This window comes from Carettochelys insculpta, chromosome 2, assembly GCF_033958435.1.
Source record: "Carettochelys insculpta isolate YL-2023 chromosome 2, ASM3395843v1, whole genome shotgun sequence".
Classification (NCBI taxonomy): Eukaryota; Metazoa; Chordata; order Testudines; family Carettochelyidae; genus Carettochelys; species Carettochelys insculpta.
The window spans coordinates 187773959-187790677 of NC_134138.1; the positions used below are offsets into that span (position 1 = coordinate 187773959).

A 16719-nucleotide genomic window follows, 5' to 3' on the forward strand; every position below is an offset into this window, starting at 1 on the left:
GGTGCGGTCACCTGTTATATACCACCAAAAATCGCCATATTCACTCTCAGGGAGCATAGATCATGTGGGTGACTGCAAATGAATCTAGTACGGTGGTGTGATTTCTTGTCTATAAAAATGTAACCATGAAAATGAACACAAAAGTGTAAAAAGTTTCTCTGATTACATTTTGGGGTGGCTTATGTTAAGAATATTCAGCTTTATCAAGATGTGCAGTTTGTCTGTTGTTACCATTTGCCAGTGCATACTTATGTGAAACTGTGTTCTTGAATTATGCAGCAACAAATAAAAAATACAGAAATCGACTAAATGCCACTTCTGATTTGCAAATCCAGTTTTCCAGTATTAATCCGAATATAAAAAGCATTTGCAAAGAAAAGAATAAACACCACTCTTCACATTAAAAACTGCTGATACAATGCATATTAGTTTTTGAGCTTTATTTTTTGTACACAATAAATATGATTTTTTAAATATGTGCAATCAAGCTAAATGTTGATCTCATGACCTTATTTAGCATTTGCTTATTATTATCTTTACTTATTTGTGATCTACTTTTTCAGCTCCATTTATAAGACTTATTAGGAGTTCTGAAAAATTCTTTCCAGTTTAAAAGGGTTCCATAGCCAAAAAAAATTGGGAACCACTGTTCTAAGGTCACTGCTGGAAACATCTTTTCTCATGCAAGAAAACAGCTACCTATGGGTAGGATAATAGGAAACCTGTCATTTCCACCATGTCGCTGTTAGCAGGTTCCTAACTTTTCTCCCCAAGAGAAAGACCTTCCAGGAAATATTGAAGCATCTACAATGATCTGTGATATAGTATTCAACATGAATAATTTGACTATTACTTCTCCATGGTTCACAACTCCTAGCACCAAGGCCAATAAGGTAAAAAAAATAGCAGGAAGAAAATACAATTATATTAATTTTTTTTCAAATGTGCCAGTAAATTGGGACCCTTTGGGACAAAGATCATGGCAGAAATTTTGGATTTACTTTACCCAAAGCAGACCTTCCTACACTGATAAAATAACACTCTGCATTCTCCCAATGAGAACCAGTGGCACCAATATACCATTTATATTACACTTGGTTTTTAATCAGTTGACCTCAAAGAACTTTACAAAGATAGAAAAAATATCACTTCTCTCTTGAGATGAAAATGGTGCCACACAGATTAAATGACTTGCCAATGGTCACATGACAAATCAGAAGCAGAGCTCAAACGCATCTCTTGATTCCCACTCCTTTGTGCCACCCAGTAGACTACAGTGTCTCTTCTCAGGTTTTTCCTTTAGATGGTTGTTTGGCTGGAACCTGTACTCTCCAGAAACATGTATCATCACCCTATGAATTTACACAAGTAACTCTAACAAAAGGGCATCGGCAATATCCAGGTCTTAATACACAAACTTGATGTACGTTTCATAGTATAATTTCCAGCCAAAAACATCAACCACTATATTGCTCCTGATCTTATGGCTAAAAAGACACTATCATGACACCTTAAGGGAGGATCTGCTTCGCAAATTATAGCCATACACCAGAAGCTTGCAGCTCTGCTGTACCAGGATTAATATTGCACCGAGAAAGGATGGCAGGAATAAAATGAATTAACACCTCTCAGTAACTCTATTAACCAGGCAGCTGTGCTGAAATCCTTGCTCCAGTGAAATTAATGGAAGTTCTGCTATTGACTTCAAGCAAGCTGAGACTGCAGCCCTGCAGTATTCTGGGAGGGAAGGGGAAAGAAAGACAATTAACTTCTGCCTTCCCAGCTGAGATGGATACTGGATTCCTCAGCTAGTTGCAAGGCATTACAGATGTGCATATGGCACTTCTGTCCAATAGAACTGTACCAGGGACACCCTGTGCACTCATGCCAAGGTCTCAGGGCACAGCACAGCCCTATCATTCCTTTGAGTGCTAGGCAAAGAAACTGTTGGCACTCTATGGCTCCAGAGCGTAATTAATAAAGAAGCGGTAATGAAGCAAAGCTAAGATATGATGTATCTGAGATTGATATGCAAGTCAGGGTCCAGACTGAACCAATCTAGCAATTAAAGTTGGTTTTCACAGACCTGTTTGGCCACAGCTTCATCTGGTGTAAACAGACCTAGTTTTATTTACCATTGGCACTCTACTGATGAACAGCAGCTGAAGACATAGACCTCTACGTTTCATTCATTGCAGTAGTTCAGAACAAAAAAACCGGTTAAAAAATCATCAGGGGATACACAGTATTCATTACGGATAGTTTGCACGTGTTCTGCTTTATCAATGTTTATTTTTAAGTAAGTTGTAATGATGAATATGTAAAAATTAGAAAAAAACAAAAAACACTTAATATCAGAGCTGGGAAAATAACATGTTCAATGGATTTAGCCCCACCCCTACTCCGACCATGGAATATGTCAAAGAGATTGGTATTTCCTCAGATTTAATTGACATTTCAAATTTATCAGTAAGTATCACTTTCTGTGTTTACTCTGTCGACCGCTTGAAAACATTCTGAATATCAGCATCTTTGCTGCACTGTGATTGATCAGATAAGTCACACAATAGCATTTCTGTTTCCTGATTGGATAAGAACTTGCACATTTACTGTTTGGTTTCCATAAATACTTGCATGCGTCACTTTGAAATTTGCTTTCCATAAATATTTTTGTGCATAAAACTTAATTACTTGAATGTTCACAGAAAAAAACAAAACAAAACAAAACAAAACACAAAGTACTCATGAAGTGACCAAGGCAAATTTAAATATTCTTACACAAGCATTCATGGAAAACTTTTGGAATTATTGACATAGCTCTGTTTAGCAGTAGTGTATGTTGCATTTCCATATGATTGTGCTGTTTTAGAGCTGTTTACCATCATAATTACACACAAGTTGAGCCTCTCTAGTCCAGAACTCTCTGGTCCAACAACATCTGTGGTCTGGCATGATTTCGGTTAGCTGCATGACCACTTACCACGAGTGTGGCCAAGTTTCCTGTGGTCCCATAAAGTTTGTTTACAGCCATCAGTCCTGGTTTTGTGTTCTGTGCTGTTATTTAGCTCTAATTTACCCATAAATATCTTCCAAGAGCCCAGTAAGCAGTGGAAGTGTTGGTAATGCTGCTAGACGATATTGACCTCCCATGTTTTGGCAAATTCTCTGGTCTGGCACTGGTCAGGCCCCGATGGTGCCAGACTACAGAGGTGCAACCTGTATAACTAAAGACTACACCCTTTTACTCAACATGAATTCAGACACAGTGAAGATTATATTGAAGAGTAGATTAAAGTCCTGTTTTTTCCTAGGCATTCTGAAGAGCAATTTTAATTCAAGTTAAGAGATGTTTCAATTATATTGAAGTAGCTTGGTTGGGGAAAAAAAGATTGACTCATTACAAGTTCACATTAAGTGCCTACTGAAGACTCCCATTGATCAAGCCCCACTGGAGGTTTCCATTGTACAGGAAGTATAAATCCCCCAGGCTTGAGAGAGCTCCGTGCAGCACAAATTATGATGTCTGGTGGAATCTCACTGCATCTCCACTTGGGAGATTTCAGCAGTCAAGCAAACTTCACATTCATGAAGATAAGTGGCAATGCACATCTCCTAGAGCTGGAAGAGACCTCAGGAGTTCACCTAGTCCAGTCCCCTGCCCTCTTAGCAGGGCCAAGCCCCAGCCCTGGCATCTATTTGCCCCCATCCTTAAATGGCATCCTCAAGGATTGAGCTCACAACCCTGGGTTTAAGCAGGCAAATGCTCAAACCACTGAGCTACCCCTCCCCCCAATAGATAGATGAAGGGAGTGAGCTTCCAGCAGTTATCATTTACATTTTCCACACTATTCTTTGGGAGAATTTGTCTTGGAGTTCTAGGACATGCTGATCAACAAAATTACTTACTAAAAAAGGGGTCCAACATTATTTTTAAGTACCAACCTGCATCAAAATCACATTGCTTCTTAGTTCACAATATTTATCTGTGTGTTCTCTTAGGTTCTGTTGATCTAATAATACATCTAAGAACAAATGAAACAAAAACAGAGATTTAAAGCATGGTAAGGAGGGTAAAGGTTGGGTTTGTCTGTTTCTTTGAAATGGTTCTTTCCTGTTCATTCCCAGATACTGCCAAATATAACATGCATAGGGCATTTAGTTTATTAAATGATACATCAGTTTTTCAGTGGGAGCTGCTAGATGAGGATCTGGCCATAGATTCTTTGGTTCTGTTACAAAAACAAATTTCTCCTTCTTGGCAGCTGGCCAATCTAGTTTTGGAAATCATTTTGTGCCATAATTTAGTGAAGCATAAAAGCCAATCATTAGCTCTCTCTGTAGGATTAAGCACCATCACCAATCACTAGGTAGCTTTGAGGTATACATGAAATATTCCTAGACAAATCCTTAGTCTCCAGAAAAACTGTGTTTCTTGTACAACTATAAATCTAGGTTCTCTGTTGGAGATAATCCAGCCTGGCAATGCTATGGCCCTAGAAAAATTTCTTTGGAAACTATGTGTTTATGCAAAGACAAAGTCATCCAATGTTTTTGTGGCGCTATATTATATTTAAAACTCCTGGTTCATTTGTACAGTGACTCGAATTGCTTACATATTAGGGTCCTACAAATACTACATAAACTTTATAGCAAAAAATATACATAAAATAATTCATCTTTCTATTGTTTACATAAAAGATGTATATTTCTCTGTGTGTACATATAGATGTTGTACTTATATTTGATGTACACATGTGTATCTACACACACAGTATACTTTCATATATAAATAAATGTATATGCTTATTAGCATGTGTATATATAAATAAATGTATATACGTGCCTGTGCATATGTATATATAGACACATAAATATACACACATATATACACACACACATTGAGTATGTGGGTACTTTGCAGAATCCGCGTACAAACAGTGCAGTCCTTCATTGGCTGTGAGCTTCAAAGGCATCAAAGACACCAACATTAAAGTCCTTGGAGATGGAACTAATGTCATCGTTGAGGACAGAGGACTGGATTGATGCATCTTCCTTTGTGATGAACTAAGTTTGCTGGACAGTGGCAACCTGCAACACATGGCTTATTGCATGGACCAATCTCATTCCAGTTGTCACATGTTTTGATGCATCCAGGGCCACAGGTATCATACACTGCACCATGTTTGCACTGGCTTGCTGAAAGGCAGTTGAAAAACACAACAAAATGTGACTGATACGAAGATCACGTAGCTATAGATTAAAACAATGTTATCTTAATTACATGTTTAAAAAGCATAGTGCAATTCTTTCTCTCTAAAACATGTCAGCCTTTGTATTTTCTATTGCTGACATTTAATGGAACCATTATAGCATCGGAGACAATTGTATAAAAAGTGTTTTACACAGAGAATCTACTATATTTTGTCAAAGATGAACTTGAATCAAAATCAAGTATCTAAATAATCCTGTTCTTTGTGAGAATGCTAATCCCAACTGTGACTTCAGAGATGTCTTTATTGATATAAAATGCAGAGACAAAATTCTGAACCCAGAATACCTCCACTTGAGGAAAACTTGGAGAAAGTTCACATCAAGAGGTCACTGAGGTCAAAGATACTTATATTAAGTGATATCTGAATGTGCTCCACCTGGTTGACATTTCAATGTATTTTCGTTATAAATCACTAGGGAAAGCTAAGCTAAAGCACTATAACACTGCTAGACTACAACTTTCAACTCTTAACAATGTACATTTTATTTCAGTATGGAGAATAAAACATGGCTCAATCTATATCTATTTTAGAGAGTTTGTGTGTCTGTCAGTCAGTCCACCTGCCTGTGAACCTGTTTGTTCAAGAACTCCTCCTAAACGGTAAGAGCTAGGACCACCCAATTTGGTATGCGGCTTCCTCTTATACGATCAAAAAGCAAGGTCAGGATTTGGTTGTGCCAGGAAAATGAGAAGTTCCTGGAATGGGATTGTTTTCCATAACACGGAAAGGGAAGGGTCTGAGAGCAGGGACTGTTATGATCTGCTGTGACCGCTGAGGACAGTGAGAATGGGGGAAATCTGTGCTGCAGAATAACCACAGGGGAGTAGCTGCACCAGGAGGAGAGTAGCCAGCTAGGGCAAATACACTGTTGCCGACCACAGCAAAGTGACCCCTTTGTCCCAAATCCTGTCCCCCTTGCCCATAGCCATAATGATGGATGGGGGAGCCCTGTTCATCAGAGACCCTATTGCTGTATCCCCTCGCCCCACCCCGAGCACTGCCAGGGCCAGAAGTAGAGCATCACTGCCCCCGCCGCTCATGAGACACAGGTCCTGGCCAATCAACAGAGCCTCTGCCTGCTCCCTGAGAAGCAGACGAGGTCCGGGAAGTACAGCCCTACCCTCCCTCCCCAGAGGAGATGCAGATGGGGACCAGGCAATGTAGGGCTGTCCAGTGCCAGGAGGAGGTTGACAACTTAAAACGTTTTGGAGCTACAGACGGTGTGTGAGAATGTAAACAGGCAAGGGAAAGTGCAGCCGTGTAATAAGCAAGACACATAGTTTAAAAAAAAAGATAGAGAAAACGACATAGGCCAACTCCGTAGCCCAGTCTATGGAAATTAGCGTAGTTCCATTGACTTCAGTACGGTTCTGCTGTAGTGATGACCTGACTCCTTGTGTGCACAGGAGACAGATTCACATAGCCATGGGAACTTTTCAAAAACTGCAGCATGAATGGCTATTTCGTGCTGTAATTATCCTAGTTTTTAAAAGAAAAAAGCAAAAATTTTTACACAGGAAAAAATGAAATTAAGAGAGGGGAAAAGAGAGCTATGTACACTACATTATGCACAGCATACCATTAGCTAAGCTACCAGCGCTGCTGTTGCAGGATCTAATCTTCCACAGGAATAGAGAATGCAATGTGCAGCACTCAAAAGCCCTTCAGCAACGGGGCAGTAAATGTTTTATAAAATGTAGGCCAAGATTCTCAAGAGTGATGAGTGACTCTGGACGTTCAGCTTGAGCTCTCTTGCAGGGTGTCCGTTATCTGCTGAGTATCTGCCGTCTGAAAATCAGGTTCCCTTTATGGCGTCTCAAATTGGTCACCGGAAAATTAAAAGATTGAAAACTGTCTCTTCGGAAATCTAGGCCTTAGAGCACACACTATGATCTAAGGGAGAAGCTGGTCAGGGGACACCGCCATGCTGCTATACATGGTTGCGGATGTGGCATACCCCCTACTACCGTGGCTGATGCAGCCCTATACCAGCCACCTCAACCCCAGCTGGGAGGCCTTCAACACCCGCCTCAACCAGGCCCGGCACGTAGCTGAGCGGGCCTTTGGGCACCTCAAGGGGTGGTGCCTCCTCGCCCACCTCGAGATTGGCGTGCACGATGTCCCACAAGTGGTGGGTGCCTGCTGTGTCCTCCACAACATTGTGGAGGGTAAGGGGGATGCCTATATGCAGGGTTGGGCAGCTGAGGTCGCTGTGGGGTTCAAGTTGCCGGCCACTGTTGACAGCTGCCAGGCAAACCGTGACAGGGTCCGGACCCAGGAGGCCCTCCAGGTAAGCCTTGGCCCTGGGCCACACTGACTCCCCTGATGCCCACCCCTCACCGTCCTCCCACGCATCCACCCCTCATCACATGCATCACCTCAACCACTGCACTCATGCCTCCCCGGCCACAGGACCATGGGACATGGGCATTGTTGTGCAATAAACATTTATAACTTAAACCAAAACCATGTATTGTTTGAACATTTAACTATTTACAGTGAGGGGGGCGGGGAACATCCCCATATGCTGCAGGCCAGGGAATCCTGAACTTGGGGGGGAGGAGCCTGAACTGGGAGGGGGTGGGCAGTGGGTCCTGAACTGGGAGGGTCACTCGGGCAAGGGGGTTGTGGGCTGAAAGCCCCACCGGCCCCACGAAACTCTTCCACATGTGCGAGATCCATGGTGGGGCTGGGACAGGGCAGAGAGCACCAGGTGGTAGGGTGGGATGGCAGCAGGGGCACTGGGGTGGGGTGGAGTGGGGGCCTCTGCAGGGGGTCCGGGGGGTGGGCAGCTGGGGGGTGTGCGGAGGGCCAGGAGCTGTGCCATGTTACCCACGTGCTCCCACAGAGTCCCATGGATGTCCTTGAGGTGGGACATGAGCCAATCCCACACCTCCCTCCACCATGCCAGGTCAGCCTCCTCCAGCCGGAAGCAGCGCTCCATGAGCTCTGCCTGGCGGAGGCTGCTGGGATCGTCCCCCGTGCGCTGCTGTGAACGTCGGCTGTGTGCCCAGCATGTTGGTGCGGGTGCAGGGGCCTGGCCCCTGTCCGATGCCTCTGGGTGGTAGTCAGAGACCACCGAGGCCGATGGGCTGTGTGGGCCCTTGCTCGCTGCACCTGGAAGGGGAGACGGATGGCATGTCAGTCCCCAAGCAGGACCCCATCCCCCAGCCTCCCCTGGACTCTCTCTCTCCCCCTGGGGCCCTGCCTCACCTGTCCCCACAGGGCCTGGCCATGGTGGGCATGGCATCCCTGCGGCATCAGGTGTGCACAGGACTCCCCCCACAGGTGGGATCATCCCCAGGTGCAGGCCGGCCCGTGGGCATCCCACTGGGCAACTGGGTGCCTGGAGCTGTCCACATGTGTGAGTGCTGTGTGGCGCAGGTGGGCACAAGGGGCATCTGGCCCTGGGCCTCCGGGCCTGTGCCCGGTCCACTGGCAGGGCCACCGGCCCCGCTGTGCACTTACCGGGGCGGGGGGCCAAGATGATCTCCGGCGATGCACAGCTCCCCATGGCCCGGCTGTATGACCTCGAGGGGATATCTATGATGAGGTCACCCTCATCACTGGACCACTCCCGGGTGGTGTCTGCCCCCTGGCTTGGGCTGGCCAGTCCTGGCTCCTCCAGCTCCTCTGGCTCAGGCTGGTCTGCGGAGGTGTCCAGGACCGCTGTGGGCGGGGAGCTGACCCAGGGCCCCAAGATGCTGTGGAGCTTCCAATGTAGGGGCAGGTGGCGTGACCTGTCCCTGAGAGCCCAGCCTCATCCTGAACCCGGGCATAGCCCTGCCAGAGCTCCTTGACTTTACTCTGGCCTTGTTCTGGGGTCCACTCCGGGTGTCCTTCCAGGGGCCCAGGAGGTCTCCAAGTTTGGGGTCCATCCAGGAGGGGCCCCTTTTCTTCTGTTCTGGGACAGGCTCCTGGGATCCCTGTGAGGGCTCTGTGGGGGGGCCCTGGGGCTCAGTGGGCTGCCAGGCACTGGCCATGTGGCCTGGGTTGCCGTCGGGGATGGCTGAGCGGGTGTGGTGTGAGGACCTCACAGCTTACTTGCTCTCAGCTTCCTGCCATGGGGTTTCTGGGTCCATGAAGCTTTAAGAGCAGCCGAACGCATGGGTCATAGAGCTCTGCTCTGGGGGGCAGGGTGTCTCTGAGCTCCAGCAGGGCACTGTCGTGGAGGACGCTGCTTTCGAAAAAGCAGGCTGCGACGCGCCTATACATGCCTTCTTTCGATGTTGTTTTTTGATGGGGTGCGCTTATCCCACTATGGGATCGGGATCCGGCTTTCAACATGTGGGCTGCGCTCCTCTGATTTCTGATTGAAAGAGCGCATAGAGCATGTAGACATTCCCTCTGTTCTTTCGAAAGAGGGCTGGTCTTTTTGAAATAATGTGTACGTGTAGATGCACCCTAGCAGAAAAAGCAGCACCCAGTAATCATTTGGAAATCGTAACTCTGAAAGTTCCATAGACTTGAAAATGAAGCAAAGCAGCGACAGGCAGACTGGAGAACGGTGGCGGTTTGGGATTTATTAGTCATCAGATTTGCCAGATATCAGTGAAAAATAAAGCAGCTTGAACGTTTGTATCTGATATCTGTGTTTCTGTGAGGTGGAACCACATGGAACTTTCATTGCACAGTGGGTAACTAAAAGCTGTACACCCAATTAATGCAATAATAGATGTGGGTAGTTAGGAGCTGCTTATTAAAAGCCTGAAGTCAGGAGCAAATTGTGAGCAGCAATGCCAAACATTGTTTCAGAAGAGTTGTAAAATGCAAGTGGACCGGTAATGGTGCAAAATGCTGTATTCTTCACAGCATTGGTAATTTGTGGCATATGGCCAACTCTATTGTGGTTGGTCCTGCACTTTTCCTTCGTGTGGGGGGCCAGGGAGCTACCTCTGTTCCTATTCCTATTCCTGGGAAGAGAACAAAATTATTTGGGAAAAAGTTGGTGCATTTTAGGCTTAAATTCTGTAGTGGAGAAGGAGCCAGGAGGGCAAAACAGCTGGTTGAAATCAGCATGAAATTGGAAATAATGAGACCTGGAACCACCCTGTAACAATAGCTCTCAGTACACAGGAATGAATCAAAAGAGAAAATCAGGTAGCCAACAAGAGCTAGGGAGAGCGAGCTTGCCCTTGGATTAAGTGGCTTTCTCTATTTGACTACCTGCACCTCCCTCCTTATCACTGCTCAAACCTTAGTATTGTAACCGCCAGCCTTTCACAGGGAATTACTTCCTCCTTACCAGACTGAATCTTCCCCGTACGTCTTCAGAGCTCTGGGAGCTACCTGTTAGTAATAGTACCCTGACCAAACAACTTTCCATTCCCTCAGCTATGCTGGCTAGGATACTTCTTTTCCTTCCTCAGCCCTAGAAACATCTCTCCATTGTCTTTATCAGCCTCATCCCCACCTATTCTTTGCCACTCTGGGGCTCCCTTCATCAGCCTCCTCAAATGTTTTCCTCTCCTCTTCAACCTCCTTCCCTTATTTCTTCCTTTGTCTCACCCTCCCAAGTGCCAGTCTCATCTCCCCATAGGCTTTCTTATTCCCCATAGCCATGGCTACACTAGCCCCACCTTTTGAAAGGGGGATGCTAATGAGCCACTTTGGCAGCTGCTAATGAGGCGCTGCCATGAATATGAAGCACCTCATTAGCATAATGGCAGCCATGCACGTTTCAAAAGTGCCGCTTTCGAATCGCGCACCGCCTGCGTAGACAGGGGCCTTTTGAAAGGAACACCCACCTCCCCCCGGATTTCAAAAGCCCCTTCTTCCCATTTGGTTTTAGGAAGAAGGGGCTTTTGAAATCCAGGTGGTCCTTTCGAAAGGCCTCTGTCTACACTGGCAGCGTTTCAAAACGTGCACGGCTGCCATTATGCTAATGAGGGACTGCATATTCATGGCAGCTCCTCATTAGCATCTGCCAAAGCGGCTCATTAGCATCCCCCTTTCAATATGGGGGGCTAGTGTAGCCACAGCCCAACTCTATCCTCATAGCTTCTTACTCTCCTCAACTCATCTATTCCCCACACAACCCTTTCTGGCCTTCCAAACTTTTTTCATTTTCCACACTTAGCTCACCAACCCCATCATACCATAACCCATTTTTATCCTTTACATACTTTTCTGACAACTCTCCTATTCACCGTCTTCTCCACACCCTTCTCCTTGGTGTCATCTTATATCACTAGAGCACCTTGCCTTAAACAGCACCGAGCATATGCTACCCATTTAGGAAATTAGTAATTAGAGGATCCACTTTCTGGTTAGAAGAAAAAAGTGTACAGAGAACGGGACCTATATTTAGTCTCCCATGCATCCCATTTGGCTGACAACCCAGACAGCAGAAGTATTCTAAAGAACAGTATTTATCCCCTGAACTAGTCATGAAGCCCTCTGAATATAAGATTTGGCAAGCACACACGGTCCATGTTTTATAAACATGCAAAAGAAAAATTAAAACCTGACTTCGTTAATAAGCACATCCCTTCCCCACTGAAACACAAGCCCTCCAAATATCCTGTTAGCTACAAAATGTCAAACAGGAATTGAAAATCACACATTACTAATTTTTATTTATCTATTTTTGAAATATGTGTTTCTCAGTCCATTTGTTTAAGACCTTCACTTTAACAGCAAGAGCTAGAACCACCAAATTGGGTATGCTGCTTCCTCGTCTCCTAACTTAAAGTAAGATCAGGGTTTGGTTGTGCCAGGAAACCAGGATGTGCCTGGAATGAGACTGTTTTCCATAACATGGAAAAGGAAGGGGCTGCTAGGAGGCATGATTATACTGTTCCATTGCCACAGGGAGCAGCAAGGGGCCAAAGATGGTGACAGGGACAGCTATAACATCATTGGGCCAGCAGGGGGCAGGTGTGCTTCCCACCTGCTGCCTGGGGAAGAAAGGTCTCCAGTGTGTCCAGCCCCATGGAGTCACCCTCTGTTTAACATGGCCCCCACCACAGTCAGCTCTGGAGAGCTGCTGCTTGGGAGGAGCAGCTCCCACGCTGCAGCCAGTGCCACCCAAGAAGCCTGGCCCCTCTGCTGGCTCCTTCACCTCCCCCACGCCTAGCCCCTTGCCCTGACACTTTCCATATCCTCAAACGCTCACCTCAGCTCCCTTCCCTCTCACCAACCCATGCCCTGAACCCCTCCTCACTCCCGAATCCTCACTCCAGCCTCCCCACATCACCTCCATGACTTCCGCCCCTCCTCATCCCTGAACCTTCACTCCACTCCCCCCTCACACCAGCCCCCTGCCCAGAGCCCCTCCTCTCTTCCAGACCCTGATTCCTGTACCCCTCCCGCCACCAACTCCCTGCCCGTGTCAGCATGATTTAAGTTGTTTGGAAGAGGGAAGGAAATGTTTAGTCACACCCAGCAATAGAGTAGAGGGGCAGGACTTTTTGTCTACACGTACAGCACTGCAGTGATGTAGCTGTACCAATAGAGCTGTGCCACTGCAGTGTACCCTGTTGGCACAGCCAATGCCAACAGTAGAGAGCTCTCCCATCCAGCATATGACCTGACAACAGAGATCTGGTACCACTTCCCATGGGGCCCACCACAGCCCTCCTTTTGCCTACACAGGAGACCCTGGGACTCCTACGAAAGGCACCATCCCAGGCATCCTATGAATGGTGCCGTACAAAACCACCAGTGCTTTTGATGAATGAAGACCAGTGAGATACAGATATGGCACCACCAGCTTTGCTAGTCCCAAGTGGAATAATTTTCTTGCTGGATGAGGCAATCAGTCTCCTCCACTTTCTGATGGCCCATCATCCCCAACACCAGGATTTTGCTACAGAGGGGAGTAACAGACCTAGGAATCTCATTGGAGGAGGTTCAGGGATCAGAACACCAACTTCTGAACATTTTCCAATCCCAGGGGCCATCTACAGTAGCCCTACCCATCAGTGACACCATCTTCCAGACAGCCTGGGCAATGTGGTGCACCTCCTGGGCTCCCTCACCTAATCACACAGAGATGAGATATCATGTACCTGCTAAAGCGGATTATTTTATTTTCACCCTTCCTCCCTCTTGCTCACTGGTTATCTAAGCGGCAGTAGAACGGGCCTGCAACAACCAGAAGAAAAGTCTCCTCTTCCAAACAAGGCAGCTAAGATACTGGACCTCCTGGGCAGGAAAGTACATTATTCTGTAGGACTGCAACTCCGCATTGCCAACTACCAGGCTCTGCTAACCAAGTATGACTTTAGGAACTACAGTAGGCTTCCAGAGCTCAAGGCCAAGCTACCACCCGAGTATCAGCAGCAATTCCAAGTATTGCTGAGCACAGGGCAACTGGTCACCAAGGTGGGCTCAGGCAGTTGTGGATGAGGACAATACATCCTCTCTGGTGACCAGAATCATTATATGAAGTTGTGGCTATAATCATCCAGCTTCCCCAAGGAGGTCCAAAATACAGCTGAGGAGCTCCCTGCTGTGAAGCACAGGTTCTTCAACAATGAGACAATGATTCCCTCCACTCTCTGAAGGACTCCAGAGCTACACTCCAATCCCTTGATATAAAAACCCTGGAGCTGAGAAACAGGCATCAGAAACAACCCCTGTTCTCACACCCACATGCTCCTGGCCAAGCACCGTGTACTGCAGGAGTTCCCATGTTGACAACACTGATCACAGTGGCTGCACTTCCCCTCCTTTGCCACAACCATCTCTTCAACCCGCTTCCAACAGCAGAACACACCTCATCTTTGACAAGCAAGTCACCCAATGCCACGCACCAGAAGTGACACCTAGCTGTGGCTAGGGGTGGGGCCAGGGGTGGGGGGTGTTTTGTGGCCCAAAGGAAGGTTTGAGGGGAAAACACACATCCTATTCCTGAGATTTCTGGGACAGTTTCAGGCTGCCCCTTTCCACACACTACCCACAGCAGTAGCAGTAGTCTTGAGCCACTCTTCCCACTCCTCTTGGAGCATCAGCGGTGGTCTTGGGTTGCTCCAGTCCATCACCAGTCTCAGGCCACATGCCTTCCCACCACCAGCAGGAACTGGGGGAGGATCAGTGAGGGAGTGGAAGCCCCAAGCCCGGGCAGATACTGGCAGGGCAGAAGCCCTGAACCCTACCTCTGGATTGTGGCTGCACAGAAGTGTGCGTGTCCCACCAGTGTGACACAGTGTACGTGTACCAACCTCACTTCTGCACTGCCTCTGTGGGCAGGTCTGGTCTCCCCACGGAGAGCAGCCATGCAGGGAAAAGGCATGAAATCAGTAGTGCCCTACACACAGGGACCATCACTGGAAGAAGAGGAGGAGGCTACCTTCCCATAACCATAGTTCTGTGACATCTGTGGTTCTTATCTGTATTCTACTACCTGCCCTCCATCCCCTCTGCTGTACATTGCATTACATTAACTGTACAAGGGACTATGGCAAGGTGTTGACCTGCACAGCCTCTTATGCTCTCCTCTCAGAGAGCAAGGAGATGCACGACACACACGTGGGTCAATGGCACTGCTGAGAAACTCTTCTGGATTCAGGCGTATGGCACAGGTGCACACTCCTCTGTGGAACTCAGATAGGAATCACACATTGCAAAGGATTACGGGTAAATTGCCTTCTCTTTGCTGTGGAAATAATTACTTGACATTAATGTGGTGCAAATCACAGGGGAACTTTGCCCCAGCGACCAAAACTTAATGTGCGGGAAGATTAAAGATTTTCACCTCAATCTGGGAGGATTCTCTCTATATATGCCTATAGCACCATGCACATGTGTGTGTGTGTGTGTGTTTAAAGACACACACATATTACTCGGAAGGTAGCCTAGCTGCTCATCTAATTCCTACTTAGTCCTTTACTGATTTCTCTCTGGCCAGTACTGCAAAAATATGAACAACTGCAAGGTTCTTTCCTTCAGCCTGTGCATTACATTGAAACAAACAGTATACTTGCCTGCACAGTATTGCTCAGGTTTCCACTGGACTTTCACTCCTTCTCGCTGACAGGTTCGGGCATAGGCAAGGAATGACTCACAGTAGCAGTTTTTATGAACTGGACACTCACACATATCTGTTACACAGGATCTGCAAAAACCATCCCAGAAATAAACAAGCAATAAAAGATTTGAAACAGAGTTCTCAAGATCTGGAATTATCATTTTATAATCATACACAGTTTAGTGCTTCAATAGCCAGTAGTGGAGAAATGGCAAACACGTTAAATGGTTTTTACTCCCAAATCTACATAGAAGGTTACAATCTCTGCAGTTCTGCAACATTCTATTTTATAAGCATATGGTGACCATATCCCCCATCCCAAATAGGGGACAGGAAGCTATGGAGGGGAGGGGCGGCCCCTTCTGTCTGCACCAAGCCCCGGGGAACCAGCGCTCCCCGTCCCCCAAGCCCTGGGGAAGCGGCAGCCACAGGTGCTCCCCACCCAGAGCCCCAGGGAAGCAGCAGCCATGGGCACTTGCAGCCCGGAAACCAACGAAAACAACAGCCATGGGTGCTCCTGGCCTGGAGCCCTGGGAAAGCAGCGGCTGTGGGAGCTCCCGACCCAGAGCCCCAGAGAAGCGGTGGCTGGGGGTGCTCCCCACCAGGAGCCCTGAGAAAGTGCCAGACACGGGCACTCCCACCCCCACTGCCAGCCCCCAAGGGCCTAAATACCAGACAAATCATCCCTTTTAAGAAGGAAGTTGGGATGCCTTTTTGGCCTCCCAAATAAGGGACAGTCCCGCCTAATACGAGGCAGTTGGTCACCTTGTATATGCATAAAGCTCCCACTTCCATCAACAGGAAAGTTATAGCAAAGTAGGGATCCCAGAACACCTGAGCCAAGAACTGGTATGGAATGAGAATCAAAGGTGAACTTGGGGCAAGTCAAAGACAATTTGTAGCAAATAGAGTTTTGTCTTAATACCGTCTCCATCCCTGCTCTCCTGAAAAATGCTTATTGCAAAAATGTTTTGAAGGTGAATTCTCAAATTTAAGGGGATTATAAGAAGCAATGAAGACACACACACTTACTTTGCTATGAAGTTCCCAGAGTTCATGGTACCACTAGAGCACAGTAATTTTATTTTTCAGCTCAATAGTAAATTCACTGAAAAAGGACAATTATGGGGTGACAAAAGCTATTCATTAATTTGACTCAAATTTGGCAAATATGTTGGGGCAAATTAAAATTTGGAAAAGGTTAAAACATCTCATTCTGACATGTTCAGAAAGAAATATTTTGGGTTTTTTTCATTTTGAAATATTTTGTTTTGAAATTTAAGTAGATTTGGTTTAAAGAGATTTAAGTGTAAAAACCCCTCAAAATGATACTAGAAACCTGAGAAAATCAGTTTTGTTTCATTGAGAAAAATTGAAAAATACCAGTTTTAGCTTGAAGCATTTTTTTCCCCAGGTTCTTCAGGTCAACCATCTAACCAAAACAAACTACACCCTACCCAAAAGCCACAGTCC

General features: G+C 46.4%; 1 protein-coding gene across 1 annotated transcript in view; it reads right to left on the reverse strand.

The window, feature by feature from the left end:
- Nucleotides 1–487: 487 nt before the first annotated feature.
- The window catches only part of BMPER (BMP binding endothelial regulator), a 210602-nt gene continuing 194370 nt past the window's right edge, over nt 488–16719 (reverse strand). Inside the window, exons 14-15 of the mRNA XM_074986058.1 lie at nt 15203–15333; nt 488–5196 (exon numbers count right to left, since the gene is read on the reverse strand). Coding sequence (XP_074842159.1) covers nt 5015–5196; nt 15203–15333 — 313 coding nt within the window. The 3' untranslated portion in view covers nt 488–5014. The remainder of the gene's footprint in view (nt 5197–15202; nt 15334–16719) is intronic.